Raw genomic sequence first — 18,911 nt, forward strand, 5'->3', positions numbered from 1 at the left:
AACTTTCATCCTTCTTTTAAAGACTTAGCAAGCAAAGATCAAGCTAACAAAGAGAACAGTTGTCAGGCTTTTTATTTTCACATTATGGCTTTTTTTCTGCATCATTATTTGTCAGTTTCATAAACATGAAATTCACATAGCTGTGCTGCAGTCCTGTACAGTCCGAGTGCAGCTTTAGCTTCAAACGTAACTACAGTGCAAACAAAATGACGGCTCTAGATGCTGCAGGCAAACACAAACTTCAGGTAAGCGTTAGTAATATTTTCAACTTGTTGACGTATACGAACATAAATATAACAGATACATTTAAACTAGACATCGATATGTACAAATTTACATGTAATAGGAAGTTCAGTCTACTTAGGTTTTATTTATTCAGGCTGTTTTTATGCTAAGTTTTTCCTATAGCATGCTGTTTTTTTATGTATGGGGAGTGCTATGATCTCCTCAATGCTCATGTTGCATTAGGTGTCTGCATGCTCTCATAAAAACGACAAATTAAACAATAAGATACTATGACTCAGGGGTAAACTCACTATAACAGCCTGTACAGTGCAGCAGTGTTACACTGATCTGCCTCTGTCACAGTCTGGTGCTTTCTGATCATATCTCGGAGCGAACCTGATCTCCTCTGCCGTCGTTCTTTTAGTTCTCCGTGTCCGAAGAGTCTGAGACGTCAGCGAGTCGGGCCTGCCTCTTGCGAACGTTCCAGTGCAAGCACTGCGCCAGGCTTTCGAACCAGTCGTACACCAGGTCATGGCAGCAGATGGACGGCACGGGGTAACAAGACGTGGTGATCTTGATGCTGTCAGGAGAAAAAAAAAAAAACAGAAGGAGGGTAAGGAGAGCAGCTGAAACAGACCAGGAGCGTTGATGGAATGTATAAAATGTACCAGTCTCCATGCTGAATCTCCTGCCTCCTCCTGCCGTCAAACGACACCCAGACGTTGTTCCTCGCTTCGGGGGACAGAGTGATCTGTTGGCAAACAAAAAACAGACAGATGGATGAAGTGAAAAAACAAAGATGTGGCAGCGCTCGTCTCAATGTCAAACAAATATGGGACCAAAACATGTAATGTTTTATATACACCTGTGTATCAAACCATAGCTCAGTAACTGACAGTTGAGTTTTGGGTTTGTTGGCTTTTGGTTTGATTGTATACTTCATAGTTTCTGCCATATTAGTTATTTTTGTTAGATCTATTTTCATATTTTTTTGTTGCATTATTGTTTTTCCTGTCATGATCTACTGTGTTTTTTTTTTTACTTCTGATAAGGTCTTGCCATATTCTGTTCAGCCCTCTGTACTAATTATTGCTTGAAAGGTCTTGCCATATGTTCCTTCGTACTCAGTTTCTTAGTTTACTCTTGCATTTTGTTATGTTTTCTCCACATGTTCTCATGTTATGTGTTTCAGCTGATCTGCCAATCATGTAAGCTCTTGATTTGTCGCTGTTCAGAGCTGGAGTTTCTGTCTTCATGCCCTGTTTCTTTGCTGAGTTCTCCATTTTTAAGTGGTATAGTTGCGTACCGGCCCTGGATGAAATTAAAACTTTAGATAAATGGAATATGGAATACCATCTGATAGCACAAACCTTTCTCCCAAATCTCTCCTTTTTCCATACGTACATAAATAAAAAGCCCTGCTTTTCGCTCTGCTTTGCTTCTTCACACAGAGTCTCACCATGAGCTCCACTCCAGCAGGAACCACGATGGGCCTGAAGGACAGGGAGTGTGGACAGATGGGTGTGACCATGATGGCGGGGACGTTTGGGTGGATCATCGAGGCTCCTGCTGCAGCTGCGTACGCCGTGCTGCCAGTGGGCGTGGACACGATCACCCCTGGAGGACACGGGACATTTTCACTCTGCTTTTGAGATGAAGCTGAACAAAAAGAAAAAAAAAGTGTTTTCTCGTCTCACCGTCTCCCTGGACTGAAGTAATGAGCCGCCCATCGAGGTACAAATCAACGTTGGACAGATAGGAAGACGGCCCTCGATCCACCACCACTTCATTTAACACCTGGGTCAAATCAGAAGGACTTTAGGAACACAAACACCACAAAACCTTTAAGTCTGGAAGTTTAACAAACATATGCAGAAAAACTGATGAAAATGCTAATTTTGTACAGTGTGTGTAATAGTCTGTTTATAGTTAAATATGTTACTGCAGTGACATCTACAGGCCAGAAGCCAGAATGTGTTAATATTCAGAGACCAATGGTTTGATAGACGCTAGAGAGGAAATGATTAATCCAGGGGTCTCAAGCTCCAGTCCTGGAGGGCCGCTTTCCTGCAACTTTTAGATGTGCCTCTGCTGCACCACACCTGAATAGAATAATTAGGTCATTAGCAAGGCTGGGAGAACTGATCTACACAAGGAGGAGGTAATTAAGCCATTTCATTCCAGTGTTTTGTACTTGTGGCACATCTAAAAACTGCAGGGCACCGGCCCTCGAGGACTGGAGTTTGAGACCCCTGGATTAATCAGATTATTGAAATAATCATCAACTAATTTAGTAATTAATTGCTGACAGAACATACTCAGAGCAATAATTGATATATATATATATCCCAAAGTTAACGAAGACGTTGACTTTGGGATTTCTTTTTAAACTGCATTTTGTCCCAGGTTTTCTACAGCACCATCTGTTCTTCCACTATTAATAAGCAGGGCATATCTTTTTTCTTTACATATATATACAGTATATATATATATATACTGCTCAAAAAAATAAAGGGAACACTTAAACAACACAATATAACTCCAAGTAAATCAAACTTCTGTGAAATCAAACTGTCCACGTAGGAAGCAACACTGATTGACAATCAATTTCACCTGCTGTTGTGCAAATGGAACTTTGTACAGAACAAAGTATTCAATGAGAATATTTCTTTCATTCAGATGTAGGATGTGTTATTTGAGTGTTCCCTTTATTTTTTTGAGCAGTATATATACATATATATATAGTAGATTTGTTCCAGTTTTGACTCAAAACTGGAACAAAATAGGCTTGTTGTGCTAATAAATCTCCTTGTAAAGAGATAAAAATAGAAAAGAACCATTTCATACTTTTCCAGAAGATTAAAAGCACCTTTGTCGATTGCATAGTTTTAGTTTGACCAGCTTTTAATTCACTAAGGAATGCTGTTTTGGTAATGTAGGCAATAAAATGTTTATTTTCTCAATTGAAAAATGAATTGAATCGTTTGTTTATTTACATCTTTTAATGTACGTCTAATATTATACAAAAAAGGCTTAAGTGGTTAAATAAAAAATTAGCACAAAATGCAAAGATTTTTATATGATTAATCACCAGAATAATCAACAGATTAATCAATTGTTAAAATAATCGATAGTTGCAGATCTAGTTCTATGCATTTAATAAATGTCTAACAGTATTATATCTTTAAAAATCAGCTATGTAATTTTTCACATTAAGAGAAGTAAATGATACTTTTCTGTTTCAAATACAATCAGTCAGGCCTTGTAATGCGTTTTCTTTTAAAATGTTTGTGTAAACACTGTGGATCTCATACTGACCCCTTCTTACCCTCACATTTAAGTTTTTGATGTTCTTCCACAATAAATATTCCTGACTGCAATCTCCTCCCATCTGAGGTCATTTTGACACAAAGCAATGATGCTGCATGCTTTTCTCTGGAGGTAACCATCGCTAACAAAAGGTTAGCGATGGTTACTAACCTTTTACCATGGAGACCGGGTGGACGTTCCCTCGCCGACCCATACACATGAGACATGAGATCATGTCTCATGTCATGAGACATGATCTGTTAGCAATCGCTCTGCAAATTAGGTCGATGGGCTGATTTCAACTGGTGCTTATGGTTTGATTTCACCGTTATTAAATTTGCTCATTAATTTGACTCAGAGTAAAACTGGAACAAAATAGGCTTGTTATGCTAATAAATATTCTAGAGAGATAAAAGAAAATGACTATTTAGTTATCTCTTACTTTTCCAGACTCATTTAATCAGTTTTTATTATATTATTTATATTTGATTACAAAATAGATTAGTTTTAGTATTATTTTTGCCACACAATTTAAGAAACAACACAGCACTAAAATAGTCTTTTATTTACCAAACCTGGGTCAGATAAAAACCAGAATAGTCTGGATTAGATTCTAAAGTGTAAATAACGTTTCTAAAGTCCAAAACAAACAAAAATTCAAAGCAAGTTCAGTAACAGTGGATCCAATTTAAAACAGAAAGGAAAACATCTAAAGTCCAAATTAAAACAGTAAATCTAAATCTTTTGCATCTTTTAACGTGTGCATATGTGTGTGTGTGTGCGAGTGGGTGGGCGTGTGCGTGTCGGCATGTGCATGTGGGCGTGTGTGCGCCCACATGCACACGCGTGTGCTTTAAGTGCACACGCATTAAAATGCACACGCATTTTGCTTTAAATGTGTGTCACTTAAAGCAAAATGAATTAAAAAGTGAAGCAAAAACTTACGTTTTGATTATCATCCCACAATAAACGTGATTTTGTTCTCTTGTTCCATGAAGTAAGAAGCAAAATCTTAATCTGTTTTCTATGTTTTTTAATGCCACTGCAAAAACACAACATTTTATCAAGTATTTTTGTCTAGTTTCTAGTGCAAATTTCTCAGTGCACTTGAATTAAGAAAAAACTAACTTACAAGTAACCTTTCAGCCAGAGGTAGGAGCTTATTTTAAGTCAAGAAGTCTTTAATATTGATTACAACAAACTACTAGTTCAACTGGTAGATTATTTTACTTACAACAAGACATTTCCCCAAAATAATCTGCTAGGAGAACTAGTTCTTTTTTTAATCAATATTAAGGAATTATTGACTTAAAATAAGTTTTAAAGTTACTTCTAAGTTGTTGTTTTTTTATTTCAACTATACATTTGCACTAGAAAGTATACAAAAGAAAATACTTGGTAAGATTTTGTATTTTTGCTGCGTTTATCAAACTTATTCAGACTGGGGGGGAAAATGATTAAAGTCAGTACTTTCCCAGGTTTCTAAAGACTTTCTTGGCCCTCTGTTACAAGGGCCATTTAAATGTTGCTAAATGCAACATCTGTGTCACAGCTGGAAAACAACCCAGCTAAACCTACATGAATTTCATTTATTAAACTGAAAACAAAAGCTGCATGAATAATTAGATACTGATGCACATCCTGGTTCTCTGGAGTCTGCGGAGTGTAATCCCCTCTCACAGACGTTACGTTTAATTCGTGCTGTCAATAAAAACAACAAATCCTCCACCAGCAGACTGAGACTTGCAGTCCCACAGCCCGGGGGGAAACCAGCAGAGGACCCACCGCATAACAAATCACGCTCTGCACCTCCATCACACGGCATTCTGCACCGCTGAGCTGTGATGTCTGGCAGATGTGCTGACGTCAGCAGAGCTCAACTCAAACATCCTGCCTGCTGGAGACGGCAGACGTGATGTAATGTGAGGGTATAAGTGGGGTTCAGAGAGCAGTAAAAACAATTTATCACTGTACTTCACTGATGAGAACAAAAAAAAAAGGTAAGAAAAACCCCTCTGGAGCGAGGCGACGGGGCGGAGGGAGCCGAGCAGAAACTGACAAAACACAGACAGGTGCGCGAGCGCGTGCAGTCAGGCGTGTTGTTTAGTTACACTCTGTGCCAGACTGAGAGCATCAGGAATCATTAAATACCCATTTGGTGACGACTCCGCTTTTGACGCCACTGTCTCCATGGAAACAGGCTCAACAGAACTTCACAACATCCAGCGTTCTCTCCCGTGTGTGCGGCGAGAGCTTTGTTATGACGGTCATCATGGAGACCGGGTGGATGTTCCCTCGCTGACCCATACACATGTTCTCTGTGCGCACACGAACGCTTCTGAGGTTAACACTGAAATCCCAACAGCTCGCTCCGTCAGCCTGTGGTCGCATGAGCTCTTTGTCACGAAACCGCAGGGTCAGAGGAGCTAAACCAAGACTTTATTGGATTCAAAGAAATGTTCTGCATTTATTCTGCAGTAAAAAGAACTTTGACAATAAAGTAGGCTGCTGCACAAACACTACATTAACTCTCAATTGTTAGAGATGCACAGAGAAAACGACAAGTGACTGGGAACAGATTGGTCTGAAGCTCAAACCGAAGATCTCCATCTGATCAGCTCAAATGTAGTGATTTTCAGTGTTAAGTTATTGAAAACACAAAGGACTGAAAAGCCATCTTAAAAGCTGTTTTAGCAACATGTCAGGACATTTCAGGCTGAATGAGAGCAAGACTTTTAGCGGATAACAGAAAGGCTAAACAGAGAACAGCATAGTGGTTCTGTTTCTTCCCTTTTGAGCTTTAAAGATAGAGAATATAACAAGTCGGCATTGGTCAGAGTCATAGATTAATAATTAATTTCATCCTGTCAAGGTAATTGGAGTATGTTGTGTAATACCATTTTAAATCAGAAGCGTGTAGATAATAACAATAAACTATAAATTTACACACTGTTGGACTATGAGTCAGGCAACAAAGTAAGAAACCTTTTTGTTTTGTTGGTTTTAGACATTTATTTTACTTATTCTATGCAGTATTTTAACATATTATTTTATAATCTTTCATTTTTACTCAAACTACCTGTGGTGTTGCTTACATCATCCAGCCTAAAATACATTTTGTGACTCTGAAATCAAAACCACGTTCACACTGCAGCCTGAAGTGACCCAATTCCGATTTTTTTTGTCAAATCGGATTTTCTGTTTTTTTGCTGTGGTCGTTCCCACTTCCAAAATATGCGACTTGTTTACGTGATCTCCAGTGTGAACTGAAAGTGTCCCCCATGCGCAGTAGAGAGCGCCATAACGTCACACATAGAGGGCGCGCCAAACACACATGGCGTTTGGCGTGTTTTGCCAAACGCCATGAAGAAGAAGTAGTGCTCAGTGTTAGCGGAAGTAAACATGGATGCTAACTGCGGAGCATAACTTACGATTTTAAGGTTGTTGTCCGACCGGAGCCAGTACAGTAACAACTTAATCCACATTACACTCCGCTATGGTTGTTGTTTTCCTTCCCGCCTGCGTGTATCAGGGCGCAGAGTGACGTTTGTCGAGTATCAATGACGTTCAGGTCGGATGAATGTGAGCTGAACGTTAAATCACATTTGAATCGGATACGTTTCAGATATCCTGTGGCCTGGGTCGCATTCGAAAGGAATCCGGCTTGAGTTGTTCAGACTGTCATGAAAAGGTCAGATACAGGTCGCATTACGTCAAAAGGAAAGGAATTGAGTCACTTCAGGCTACAGTGTGAACGCAACCTTAATTAGAAAAAGTTGCCATAAGAGTCAGCAACATAAGGAGGAAAAGTTTTGCTAGTTGCTAGGCAGCAGCAGAGATAGATCAGCTTACAGTCTGAGATAAATCACAAAAAGCTGCAGACGATCCGTGGACGATGTTCCAGCAGTTAAAGAGACTTAAAATGTGGAGAGAGTGAAGGTCAACACAGCAACAGGAGGAGGACCGCTCGCAGCTGTGGTCGGTGAGTCATTGTAATTACAAATAAATACACAAAGCACCTGTGAAATAAGGAGCTACGGCTCTTCAGGAATGTGGTTCGTCCAGATCAAGTGAAGGCACAGGAAAAAACAAGAGGAAAAATCAGGAATACGTTTTCACAATTACAAGGAATAACAATGGGCCTTTTTAATCAAACATCTGACATTCATTCCCGGATTTATCAATTTGGGTGGAGGAAACACTCACTCCCACAGCAGGTGGCTCATGTACAAAACGTGCCTTTGAATAGAAATACGCCATACTTCCTTTTTCAAGCCAGAGATCAGATTAGAGAAGGCAAAGCTGTTATGTTACAGCTCCAATACATTCAGATTCTGCTTGAAGATAAAATATTTGGCCAGTTGGATGGACTTTCACCATCTTTAGTGCCCAAGCCTGATAAATAACTTAGTAACTAAGATGCTAAATAATGAATATAGAACATAAATAGAAGAGTATTGCAAATGTGGGTTAATCCCAACAACAAACTGCAACTTCATGGCTGTTTTAACCATCATGGGGTTGATGGTAAAAACAGCCATTTAAATTATATGGAAATTGTTAATAAAGAGAAAAATATTGAACACAGTTACATGTTTGCAATTACACATTAATATCCCTGTCTTTTAGCCTGGATGTCAGAAGCGCTGAAACGATTAATCGGATTAATCGTGATGAATCACTTATTGAGATATTTGTCAATTAATTTAGTAATTGATTAATCGTTAACTGGAGTAATCAGTCTCAAAAAGGTCATTTGGTTAAAAAACAACACACTCAGAGCAGAAATTAAACTAAAACTATTTACAAAGTATACATTTTGGATTTAAATGAAGAAAAAATGTCTGTATCATAAAGCTTAAATAAAAAATATGCAGAATGTGCCAAAAAAATGTTTTCAAATAATCAATCATCTAAATAATCATTTACTAAAGTAACAACCGTAGTTTATTAGCTACTCGTAAACTCATAAAAAAAAGTATTTTACTTAATTTTTTTTAGAAAGCTTGTATGAAGTTTTAGTAATAGAAATAAGAATAATAATTATATTTTAATACTGCTGCTATGGCCAATAACCAATATTTACCAATATTACATATATTTCTCTGCCGTGGAAAGAAAATGGTCAGAAACAAATGGTAACAAGATGATATTAACAAATATTGGTTGTTAATATCGGCCTGCTTTTATTTACCAGACTGATACTGATATGTTAAAAAGTGACTAATATCTGCCGACACCAATGTTGGGGCCAATATATCTAAAAATAAAACAATTTATTCTCCCTTTTTGAGATATGAATCCAAGAAACATTGATGTTATCCTAATTTTCTCATTAAAAATAAAACAAAAACATTGCATTAAACAAGCTCAGTATGTAAACAGCGACCTCTCACCTGCAGCTGCAGGGTGACCTTCCCAGCCTCGCTGTTGGTGTGTCCATGAGGAAGCAGGCCGTTATGCTCCATCTGCGGCTCTCTGCTCTCCGGCTGCTGCCCCGTCCTCTGAAGCATATCCTTCACCACCTTCACCTTCAGACGGCTGCGCAGAGTGATGGCCGCGTTGCCTTTGACCCCACAGCACAACACACCCAGCTCCTTAGATTTTGTGCGTCTTGATTGAACGGATTGCTTACAAGTTTCACGGATAGTTTCGCTTTACCTTCCAACACTTTGGCCACTTCGGTTCTGTACGACTCAAACTTGAAGGGCGTCAGGAAACCCAGCGAGCCGAGGTGGAACGCCATCACTGGCGGGACGCTGCCCTGGAGAGGAAGAAACAGGAAATCTGTTGGCGTCAAAACTTTTCTGAACAAGAGAGTCTGCAGTACAAAATATCAGCAAAATCTGTTCAAATTCAGTTGCTGTGAAAATATTTTAAACTAAAACCCTTCTGTCACATCTGTGATGATAAGTCAGTGGTTCTCAAACTTTTTTCAGTGATGTACCCCCTTAAAAATATATTTTTAGTCAAGTACCCCCTGACACGGGCAAAACATTTTTGGAATAAAAAAGAGGTACAGTGCTGTAAATACCCTGTAAATACTGAATATAAAATTCAGTGCATGAACACACATTTATATTTTATTGAACTTTTTACAAAATAATTTTTCCCAAGACTTATTATGAGGAGCCTACTGATTTTTTAAAGATATTTTGAAAAGCTTCACGTACCCCCTGCAGTACCGCCACGTACCCCCAGGGGTACGCGTACCCCCATTTGAGAACCACTGTGATAAGTGATGCACAAGAAACATGCAAAACTCCTGAGAGACATCGTTAAAATACAGAAAGTAAAATTAGTGGATTCTGTGATGTGCTAAACTAAGTTTTAAACAACAGAAGTTTCCTAAACGTAATTTGATCAGGAGAAAAATGTAGAAAAAGTGATTTTATAGCATAATTACTCAGTAATTATGTTTCTGAAAAGATCTCCTACATTGCAAATTATTTGGCTTTTCTTCAGATTGCTTTGCTTTTGCAATAACATCTCCTGAATGTTATTTTAGGCTAAAGGAAAATTATGGTAAAAATGAAAAACTAAATCCAGAAATCTAAGCAGACTGAAGAAAAACTTTCTTATTCACAAAAACTGAGATAAAAGCTCCTTAATCTTGTTTAACATTATTAATCTTGTCAACTAATGAGATAAATATACATCAACACTGCATGTTTTTCTTACAGAAGAACATGCAGATAATATCTTGCATCCATCTCATTTGATCAAAGTATCAATACCTGAAAGAGAGAAGAGGCATAAAGCAGCGTCCCATCGCCACCCAGACAAATGATCAGGTCGATGCAGTCAGAGATATCGTCATAACCTGAAGTCACAAACATTACAAATAAAACTTGTCATTGTGATGTTGAATTTTGGATTTGGGAACGACATCAAACTCATCTTCACTGCGTTCAATCTCCAAGTTGGAAAAATTAGCAATTAATTTTTCCGACCAAAAACTTGAACATTTCAAATTCTCCCACAAATCACGAAACAACACAATGGTGAAAATGGCTTCCAGTCAGGCAGTGGGAAAAAAGATGATTTATTTTCTTGTTTTGACACCTTAAAAAAACTGCACTACGTAGAGTGCAGTACTGATCTATATTTTCCCCAAATCAGATGCAAAATGTTAATATCAGTTTCCGATCTTTGATAACTTTGTTTCGCTTTTAAAACGTTAAATAAAAAGAGGAGCCACGGTTTTATTTGGCGTCAGATCCAGGTCAAACAAAGAGACAAAACATCCATAAAGTTAATTTAGTGGTGCTTCTAAATGTGCTAATTCTGTAAAATATTTAAATAAGAGCAGTATTATTATAACAGTTTTCTGATTTGAATGTCACAGCATCATTTATATTTACATTTGTACAGAGATATAATCAGCAGAACTCTTTGAAGTGAATATTTTTGCATGGCAGTGTTGCGTCACAGACAGCTTGCATGGCTTTGCTATGAGACGCCCAGATGTCTCACCCTCTCTGAAGGTGCAGAGCTGATTGCGGATGGAGCCGAAGGCCTCGTCCTTCGACAGCGTGGCGTCGTCTGCTACCCTGCGCTCCACATACACCATCATCTGCTTCTCCTGAAGCACAAGTACACACTTTAGCCACAACACCGAATCGCACACTGTTAGCTTGCGGCTCAGCGTGGTGGTGTTTGGATGAAATACAAACATGTCGACTTGCAGGTCGGCTCTGAACGTCTGGTTTTAGAAACATGTGGTTAAAATGCGCCGCAGCTGCAGGAGACCAGACTGGAGCGTTCCTCTGCTTGTCTGAAACATTTCCTGGATTGATGGTGGTTAGATCCTGCTGCTCTTTGGCACCACAAATTCCTCAGCAGGAACTCATGTTCAGTGGAGGCGAAGAGGTTTAACCTTCTGCGCTTGGCAGAGGGACTCTTCTCAAAGAATGAACAGAAGATTCTGTCCAGATATTAAAATAAAAAGCAAAAAAGCGATAAAGTAACCACCTCCAAATATTAAGGTGGCGCTTCAAAAAGCTTGTACAAAGTACCCCACCATGGTGCACAAAGAAGTATTTTGTCTAGTTTCTACTGCAAATGTCTTTGTACACTTGAAATAAGACAAAACTAACTTGCAAGTAAATTTGAGAGATATAGGAGCTTGTTTTAAGTCAATAATTCCTTAATATTGACAAAAAAGTTGCAGTTTCACTCTTAACAAAACATTTTTACCATATTATGAGTGAAATAATCTGCCAGTGGATCTACCACTTTTTAACAAATCTAATTTAAGGATTTTTAATTTTTTTTACTTAATACAAGCTCCTGTATCTTGTCTCATTTCAGGAGTACTTGTTGTGTCTTTGTTATGTATGCAACATGCATGTAAAGGTTTAGGAAATCCATTCTGTCTTTTTATAAAGCATATACTGGTGTTTGAGTATATATCTTAGATTTACTTCTTTTATTAAATTGCACCAGATTTTAACTGGAAATGTTATGTTAATGTGCAAACACCAAGCTGACATAAACTTAACTGTATGGTTTACATAGAATACAAAACCAGAAAACACTACTGCATGCACTGCATTTTGTTTCTTGCTGGACTTTATGTGGTAACTCGGGAGTCAACTGTGGCACTTACAAAACCAAAAACGAAATGTTTTTGATTATGGATGCAATTAGAGATGGTAATTTGAGATGTTTTTATGCAAAATCTGCAAACAATATCTACAACGAGCTTTTAAAAGTAAAAAAAAAATCTTCTTTTTCCATATAGGAAATTGTTTTTTTCCCTCTTGTAAGAGAGGATTCATTTTGTTTTAATATCTGTAAATAGAAATACATTTTAGTTTAATTTTTGTTAGCTTTCATAAATAAAACATTTTATGTAGTATATATTTAGAAAATCATTTTTTGTGGTTTTAGGAAGGTTTTATTTTGTTGCAGCTGAGTGAAACGTGGCTGTTTGAATGGAAAATATTGCTGACTCCTATGGTAATCCAACACAAAGAGGTGCATAATTGTGAAATAGAAGAAAAACAAAGAAATAAAAATGCAAAGCACATTACATTTTTTTTACTTCCAATTCACAATTATGTCACTCTATTTGGCCTATGGCATTAAATCCCCCATTAAAAACATTAAAATCTGTAATTGCAACGTAATAAGAGGTGAAAAAGTGCAAAGTGTGTGACTACTCTTCAGAGTTCTGCATGTTTACACAGTACTTGAATTAACCACTGCGTGTTTGATCAACACATCCGTCTCGTACTTCTACTAGAAACCTGCAGAGCTCTTTGAAAGGCTCGACCAGACTCTCGTCCCTGATCTTCCTGATGACGAGCACGTTGACCGGAGCTTTGTTCCAGGTGAGCCTCTGACTGACCGGGTCCTGGATGTGCCTGGGACACATAGGAAAAATATTACACACACACACACACACACACAAGGAAACAAACACAGAAATCTACAGTGCAACACCATGACCCTTTGTCAGCAACAAGATACAAAGAGGAAAATTTTAACTACCAGAGCAAATGTTCCACACATACCATATTTTCTGAATAAAATAAAGATTATTCCACATTTCTGAGAAGTATAGTCGTTCATTAACTGCTGTGACTCTTAGCTGCAGCAGAGGATCCAGGTCAAATTCCAAATACAACAATAAAAATGTCCTCTCCTCCTTTTACCATTTGTCTTTCCTCTTGTTTGTGTGGTAAACAGTAGGCATTGTAATGATTATTCCAGCGGTATGTGTTCAGACCCAAATCATTTCAGAACAGCTGACAGTAAAGTTAACCAGACTGCTTTAAAACGAGCCAAACACGTTCTTACTTTCTCTTATCTAACTCAGTTGCACAAACATCTCTGTGCCATTGATCTAACAAGCAGTCAGTGTACACAAAGTTCAGCTTATTTCGCAGCCTCATGCTTACATGACTGAAGTTGGGTTGGGGAGAATGCAGGCTTTGGGTCCAAAGTGAGTGGCTGGATACGGTCCATGCAGAAAGTGAGCTCTCCTGTGAGGAAGAGGATAAAAAAGGAGGAGTTAACATCACCTCATGTTTGGAGCAGCAGACACTGAGCCACCTGGAGCACAGACCTCTTAGGAGAGCTTTCCGCTGCGCCGCACGATGAACCGGCGGGCTCCAAGTGCTCGTGTTGGCCTGGCAACCTCCGCCGCTCCATCTCCCACAGCCGGTGCTCGTGATCATCCCCCCGCTGCTGTGACCTCTTCCCCTCCCTCCGTCTCCTAGGTGACCTGGACGGTTGGTCCCTGTGCTTTGAGGACCTGGTCGAGTCCGGCTGCTGATCAGGACAGCCGGAGGATCTCGACACGCTCCGGTCCAACGCTGGAAGAGACCTCGATGACAGACCGGCCTCTGAGTTCTCCATCCTGAAAAACAAAGAGCGCTTTATTTAATCTATTAAGATTAAGGGAGAAAAGCTACAGACACCAGGTCCTATGCAGAAAAAATAATAATGACATAATGAGAGGCTTATTGACATATATCTGCAACGCCACATTAGGAGCATTGCAAACAAAAAAAAGGGGGGGGGTGTAAATTTTTGCCATAAAACTCCATAAAATTTTTCTGATTAATTTCAGACATTTTCTAGAGATTTTTTGGGGGAAATTTCTGAGTGAGAAAATGCAGAAATTTCAACGTTTTTTTCTAGAAAAGTTTCAAGATTAATTTAAAAATTAATTATTTTTTTATTCCAACTGACTTTTCAAACTCAAAAATTTCCAAGTTTTTTCCAGAAATTTTCTGAGATTATTCTCAAAATTTCTCTTTTTTGGCAGACACTAACTCCTTCTGTTTTTTCCCTATGTATAATGGTCCTAATGAACTGTCTGGAAAGGGTTATGAAACCATTTTATGTCTTTGTGACTTAAATGAACTACAGTAAGACCCACTAATAACCAAATAGAGAAAACACTAAAGAATTTTTGACCACTCTACCAAATATTCGCCTTAATTTATCCCAAAGAACCCTCAACAACATATAAAGCACTGCAGACCTCACTTTCCTTCAATAAGATCAGATCATGAACCCTGACTCAACAACAAAAAAGAAACAGGGTCAAATATATATATATAAAGGTTAAAAACACTGCGGACCAAACTAAAAAACAAAAAACATATAAATAGTATCCCCAAGACTTTTTTGGGAATTCATTCTTCCCAAAAATTACTTTTTTGTAATTTAGCCAACCAGACGGCTCTGCAGCTCATTAAATCTGAAGTAAAAACAAACAAAAGCAAATGAAATGGGTTAACAGTGCTTGCAGACGCCTGATGGTGTCATCCAGGACATGTTACTGTGAAGTACCATTTCTGCTGAATCAGTATTGAACTCTACATTAACAGTCTTCAGTTAGAGGCAGTTTGCAAGAGTTGCAAGACAGCCTGCTACTGGAGATTCTTCTGCACACACCATCACCTTCCACAACAACTCTTTGAAGATACTTGGAAGTTATGAGTTAGGAAGACATTTAATTTCCCTTTGGACCAAATAAAGTATTTTTGAGTTTAATTAAAACAATTCTGCAATAAAAATATGTGCACCATATTCCTCTACGGTCGGTTAGAAAACAGGTAGCAGATTTTAGGTTTAGTGAGAAACTACTTTATTACTTAGGATAGGGAGGGTTTGGATAGATTTTTGCTCTTGAGAAAAGAAATGAACATTTTAAATCTGCGTTCTACATTTCCTATTAAAATGAGTTTAATTAACCTTAAAGCGTGACCAAAAAGAGCATAAAAACTAAAAGAGAGAAATCTGACAAACATGAAATATGCGTCCCATTCATCGAAAAAGAAGCAACACACCAATCATTTTACGTATTATTATCAACGTAGGCGTTTCAGACCAAATACTAGACAGGTGTATTTATAGTCTAACCGGACAAACTGGAGCTACTTTTGTCCCAGTTTGAGTCAGACAACCTTGTTGTGTAAAGTACTGCGCTCCAGTAATGACTGTACCGCCCGGATTATCTGCTGTCACTCACAAATCACTGACAGATACCGTTACCTAGCAATAGCTCAGCTAGCTAGCCGTCAGGAAACGCAGCAAAACTGAACGAAGTGACGCCTTACTTTTCCACAGACTACTAAACAAAGCTCATGTCGACCCGGGGACACGACAGGCAAGGATGCATGCAGAAAATAACGACAGTATATTTAAAGAAGAGACATTAAAAAAAGAAAGATTTACATAGCAGGAGCGATATGACGTCACAGGAAGCTGTTGCGGGTGACCACTACGCGTTACAGCGCCATGTTTGCCCCAGCTGGCCACGCTCAGAACTACACGCAGTGTTACAGAAACTGGAATCAGTACCAGAAGATACTGCATGTTCTTTTGCCAAAAAAAGAAAAGAAAATATAAAAAATAGCAATGCAGCGGATTGTAAAAAGGAGTAGATCCGTTTTGTTAAGGTTAACTGTGTTACACCTACAGCTAACAGAGTAATTATTGGAAAGCAAGTGCATCACTCGTATTTTGCACACAATGACTAACTTGATTCAGTGTAATGCATAAATAAAATGTAATAACAATCTTCTTTTGATATTCCCCTGGTGTTTACTCTCATGTCAGCAGTCAGTAACACACCAAGCTGAATGTTTGAGGCTTGAAAAGGGCAAAACTCCCACAAAATGCCAAGCTGTGATGTTCTCATCATGTGTAACGCATGTGTTTGATTTTAGTCATTCGAAGTGGGAATAATGTGTGGTAGTTATAATTTATTCCTCACTACGTATATATATAGATATTTTTTTAAAAAGACATCTTAAAAGCTCTAAAGGGTTTAAAATTTATGCTGGAAATCCACATTTCCAAGTATTTCTGAAAAACATTTTATTTGTAACTTTAGCAGTTCAAATTTCAAGTTTCAATAAGATAAAACTAATAGGAAACCCTTGTTGTTTGATATTAATTGTTAGTGTTCAACAAGCAGCTGTAAACATTTACTACAGTGCTGAAGCAAATTCAATCGAGATTTAAAATAAGTACATTTCTAATAACTACATACAAAAAATATTATTTAAATTAGTAAATTACCTATTCTTATCAGGGGCCTTTTTAAAAAAAATACACTTAATTTTTTCCCTACACTCCCACTACATTTAAATGTTTGTGATTGACTATGTGTCATGGTTTCTGAGTGAGTGACTGGTTTGCACATGAGTTTAAGTTTTGCGTTTTAGTCAGAAAAATAAATAAGGTTAAATGGGATCCTGGAGGAAAATGATGAGTGTGTTGCCAGATTTCAGCCTGGTTTTGCTGTCAGCTTAGAGGTATTTTAAATAGCAAGGAAACCACATGATATAGCTATAAGTTCACTGGCACACTGTAGTGAGTTTGCTATTTGTTTGAAAAAGTGCAAGTATTTCATCTAGAAAGGTCTGATCAGCTCTATTTTACAAATTAAAAATATATAAAAAACATTCAGAAAGAGTTTCCTGCCAATTTAATATATTATATTACTTATTTTACGTTATAACATCATTGGCAGAGGTAGACTTTACTTTACTGACTTGTAATTAATGAACTTAGTTTTCTACTCAACAACCCACCAGCACCTAGTGGCCATTAAGGGTATTGCAGGTTATAGGTTAACGCTTATTTAATCTTAAATGATAAACAGGAGTTTCTGGATTTATGCTGGGTTGGATTTAATTTTATTACATTATTTTTCAACAATAAAGAAAAACAAACAAACAAATAGCATCCATAGACATGCAATAAATAATATATAGGAAAAGTATTAACAATTACAAAATACTTAACAACATTGAAAATAACCAGACACATGGAGTTTTCTACTTAAACACACATATGAAGAAAGGACACTCAATAGGCTGAAGCCAGTGCATGGTTAACCTATATTTATCTAATTAATAAAAACTTATCATTAAGATTGTCTCGATTTGACCCAAGGTATTAGCTTGGAGTCCAACTTAGGTCATTCTTAAATATTCATGATCAGAAACTCAACTTCTAATACTTTAAGCTAAGCTGTGACCTAAAGCTTACCTTAATTTTTAATAATCAGAAAGATGTATGTTCAAGATGTATAAAACTGTTATCTAATAAGTGTTTTTCACAAACCACAATGTTGGCAGTGAAGGAAACTGTATTGAATGCAGCTCCCAGGATACGAGAGCTGCTGAAACACAAGTCCTTTTGCTATATGATGTTCAAAGTATAGCGCTAAGTTTAAGAAGCATCATTCTACATTGGGTTGTCAGGAGCTGTGCTTTCATTAGCCATATAACTGCGTAATTTGACATTTTGAAAACAAATTAGCTTAATGGAAACGCGCCAATTTCCAAAAAATGTGTTTCCGGTTAAAGGATGTGGTGTTTTTTTGTTGTTTTTGTTTTTTCGTTTTGGCTGAATCTTAGTTTATTTCACAAAATTGCAACGGAAACTATTCTTTTCGCATCACATGAGTCATGTGATCAACAACCGGATGTTAACACAAGCGCAAATCACGAAGAAGAATATGACAGGAAGTAATTGGAGGACTGTGGCGTAGCATGGTTTTTTTAAGGATGTATCGCATAAACAGACTTATTAACTCGTGATTTTAATTGTGTTTCTTATTTAATGTTATTTTTGACATTAGCAGGACACTGAAAAAGGTCTGCACACATTTGCAATAGAAAAGCAGCGACTGAACAAGAAAAAAAACCCATTATAGCCTAAAGGAAGTTCAGCTCAACATACTCAGTACATGTTTTCCAATGACATTTTTCCTGGTTTTCTTGGCCCCACTTCTTCTCCCGGAGTGAATACCTGGACCTGAACGTTGCCTGGCTCTGCTTGTCAGCAGCGTCCTGGTAGAGATTGTTTTATGTGCAGTCTGTCAGGCTTTGCAGCTACTGCAGGGCTTGGCAGCGTTTCTGCAGACAGCTTCTGTGAGACGAGGTTTTAGTTAAATTTAGCCTGGATGCACAAGACAAAACGCAGGACTTCAGAAGGAATGCTTAAATTTAAATGGAAAAATTGTCCTACAAAATAGATACCTACCTCTTTAAATAAAATTATATAGAACATCTTTTCACATTAATGTAATTTGATAGTATAAAGATTAAAAAAACTGCTTTGATTAGATTTATAAAATAATATTTAAACAACTAATTTAAAAGGCTCTGCTATGGAGGGCCTTGAGTTTGACACATATAAGGAATTAGGTTTTCTCGAACTATCTGTGTAGTTATGCTGCACTAGGCTGACCATTTTTACTTACTTTCTTCTTCTACTACTCTCCGATTTGAATTATTTTCTATTTCAATTGTTTTCTCTGCTTTTTTCTCTATACAAGCTACACCCGGTCTGGCATCCTGTTTGATTAAAATGAAAATGAAAGAAGCCAAAGACAACAC

General features: G+C 37.7%; 1 protein-coding gene across 3 annotated transcripts; it reads right to left on the minus strand.

Annotated features, from left to right (window-relative positions):
• Nucleotides 1-54: 54 nt before the first annotated feature.
• Nucleotides 55-15,850, minus strand: nadkb (NAD kinase b). 3 transcript variants are annotated; one of them, XM_028020085.1, is made up of 12 exons: nucleotides 15,733-15,850; nucleotides 13,610-13,903; nucleotides 13,443-13,526; nucleotides 12,776-12,905; nucleotides 11,011-11,119; nucleotides 10,272-10,357; nucleotides 9,196-9,298; nucleotides 8,931-9,100; nucleotides 1,923-2,022; nucleotides 1,685-1,842; nucleotides 894-976; nucleotides 55-805 (listed from the first exon to the last, which is right to left on the minus strand). In XM_028020085.1, coding segments are annotated over exons 1-12 (1,479 nt in total). In that variant the 5' UTR covers nucleotides 15,735-15,850; the 3' UTR covers nucleotides 55-645. The 3 variants fall into 3 exon arrangements, with proteins under 3 accessions (XP_027875886.1, XP_027875887.1, XP_027875888.1); XM_028020086.1 differs by having other exon boundaries at nucleotides 15,615-15,746; XM_028020087.1 differs by lacking the exon at nucleotides 15,733-15,850 and adding an exon at nucleotides 15,550-15,726.
• Between the last annotated feature and the right edge of the window lie 3,061 nt (nucleotides 15,851-18,911).

Source organism: Xiphophorus couchianus, chromosome 6, assembly GCF_001444195.1.
Source record: "Xiphophorus couchianus chromosome 6, X_couchianus-1.0, whole genome shotgun sequence".
Taxonomy (NCBI): Eukaryota; Metazoa; Chordata; class Actinopteri; order Cyprinodontiformes; family Poeciliidae; genus Xiphophorus; species Xiphophorus couchianus.

Excerpts from the sequence above, each read along its gene's own strand:
- nadkb (XM_028020085.1), bottom strand. Across the intron at positions 13,527-13,609 it reads GCGGAAAGCTCTCCTAAGAG|GAGAGCTCACTTTCTGCATG; the intron begins GTCTGTGCTCCA and ends TCTTCCTCACAG. Across the intron at positions 977-1,684 it reads CTGCTGGAGTGGAGCTCATG|ATCACTCTGTCCCCCGAAGC; the intron begins GTGAGACTCTGT and ends GTTTGCCAACAG.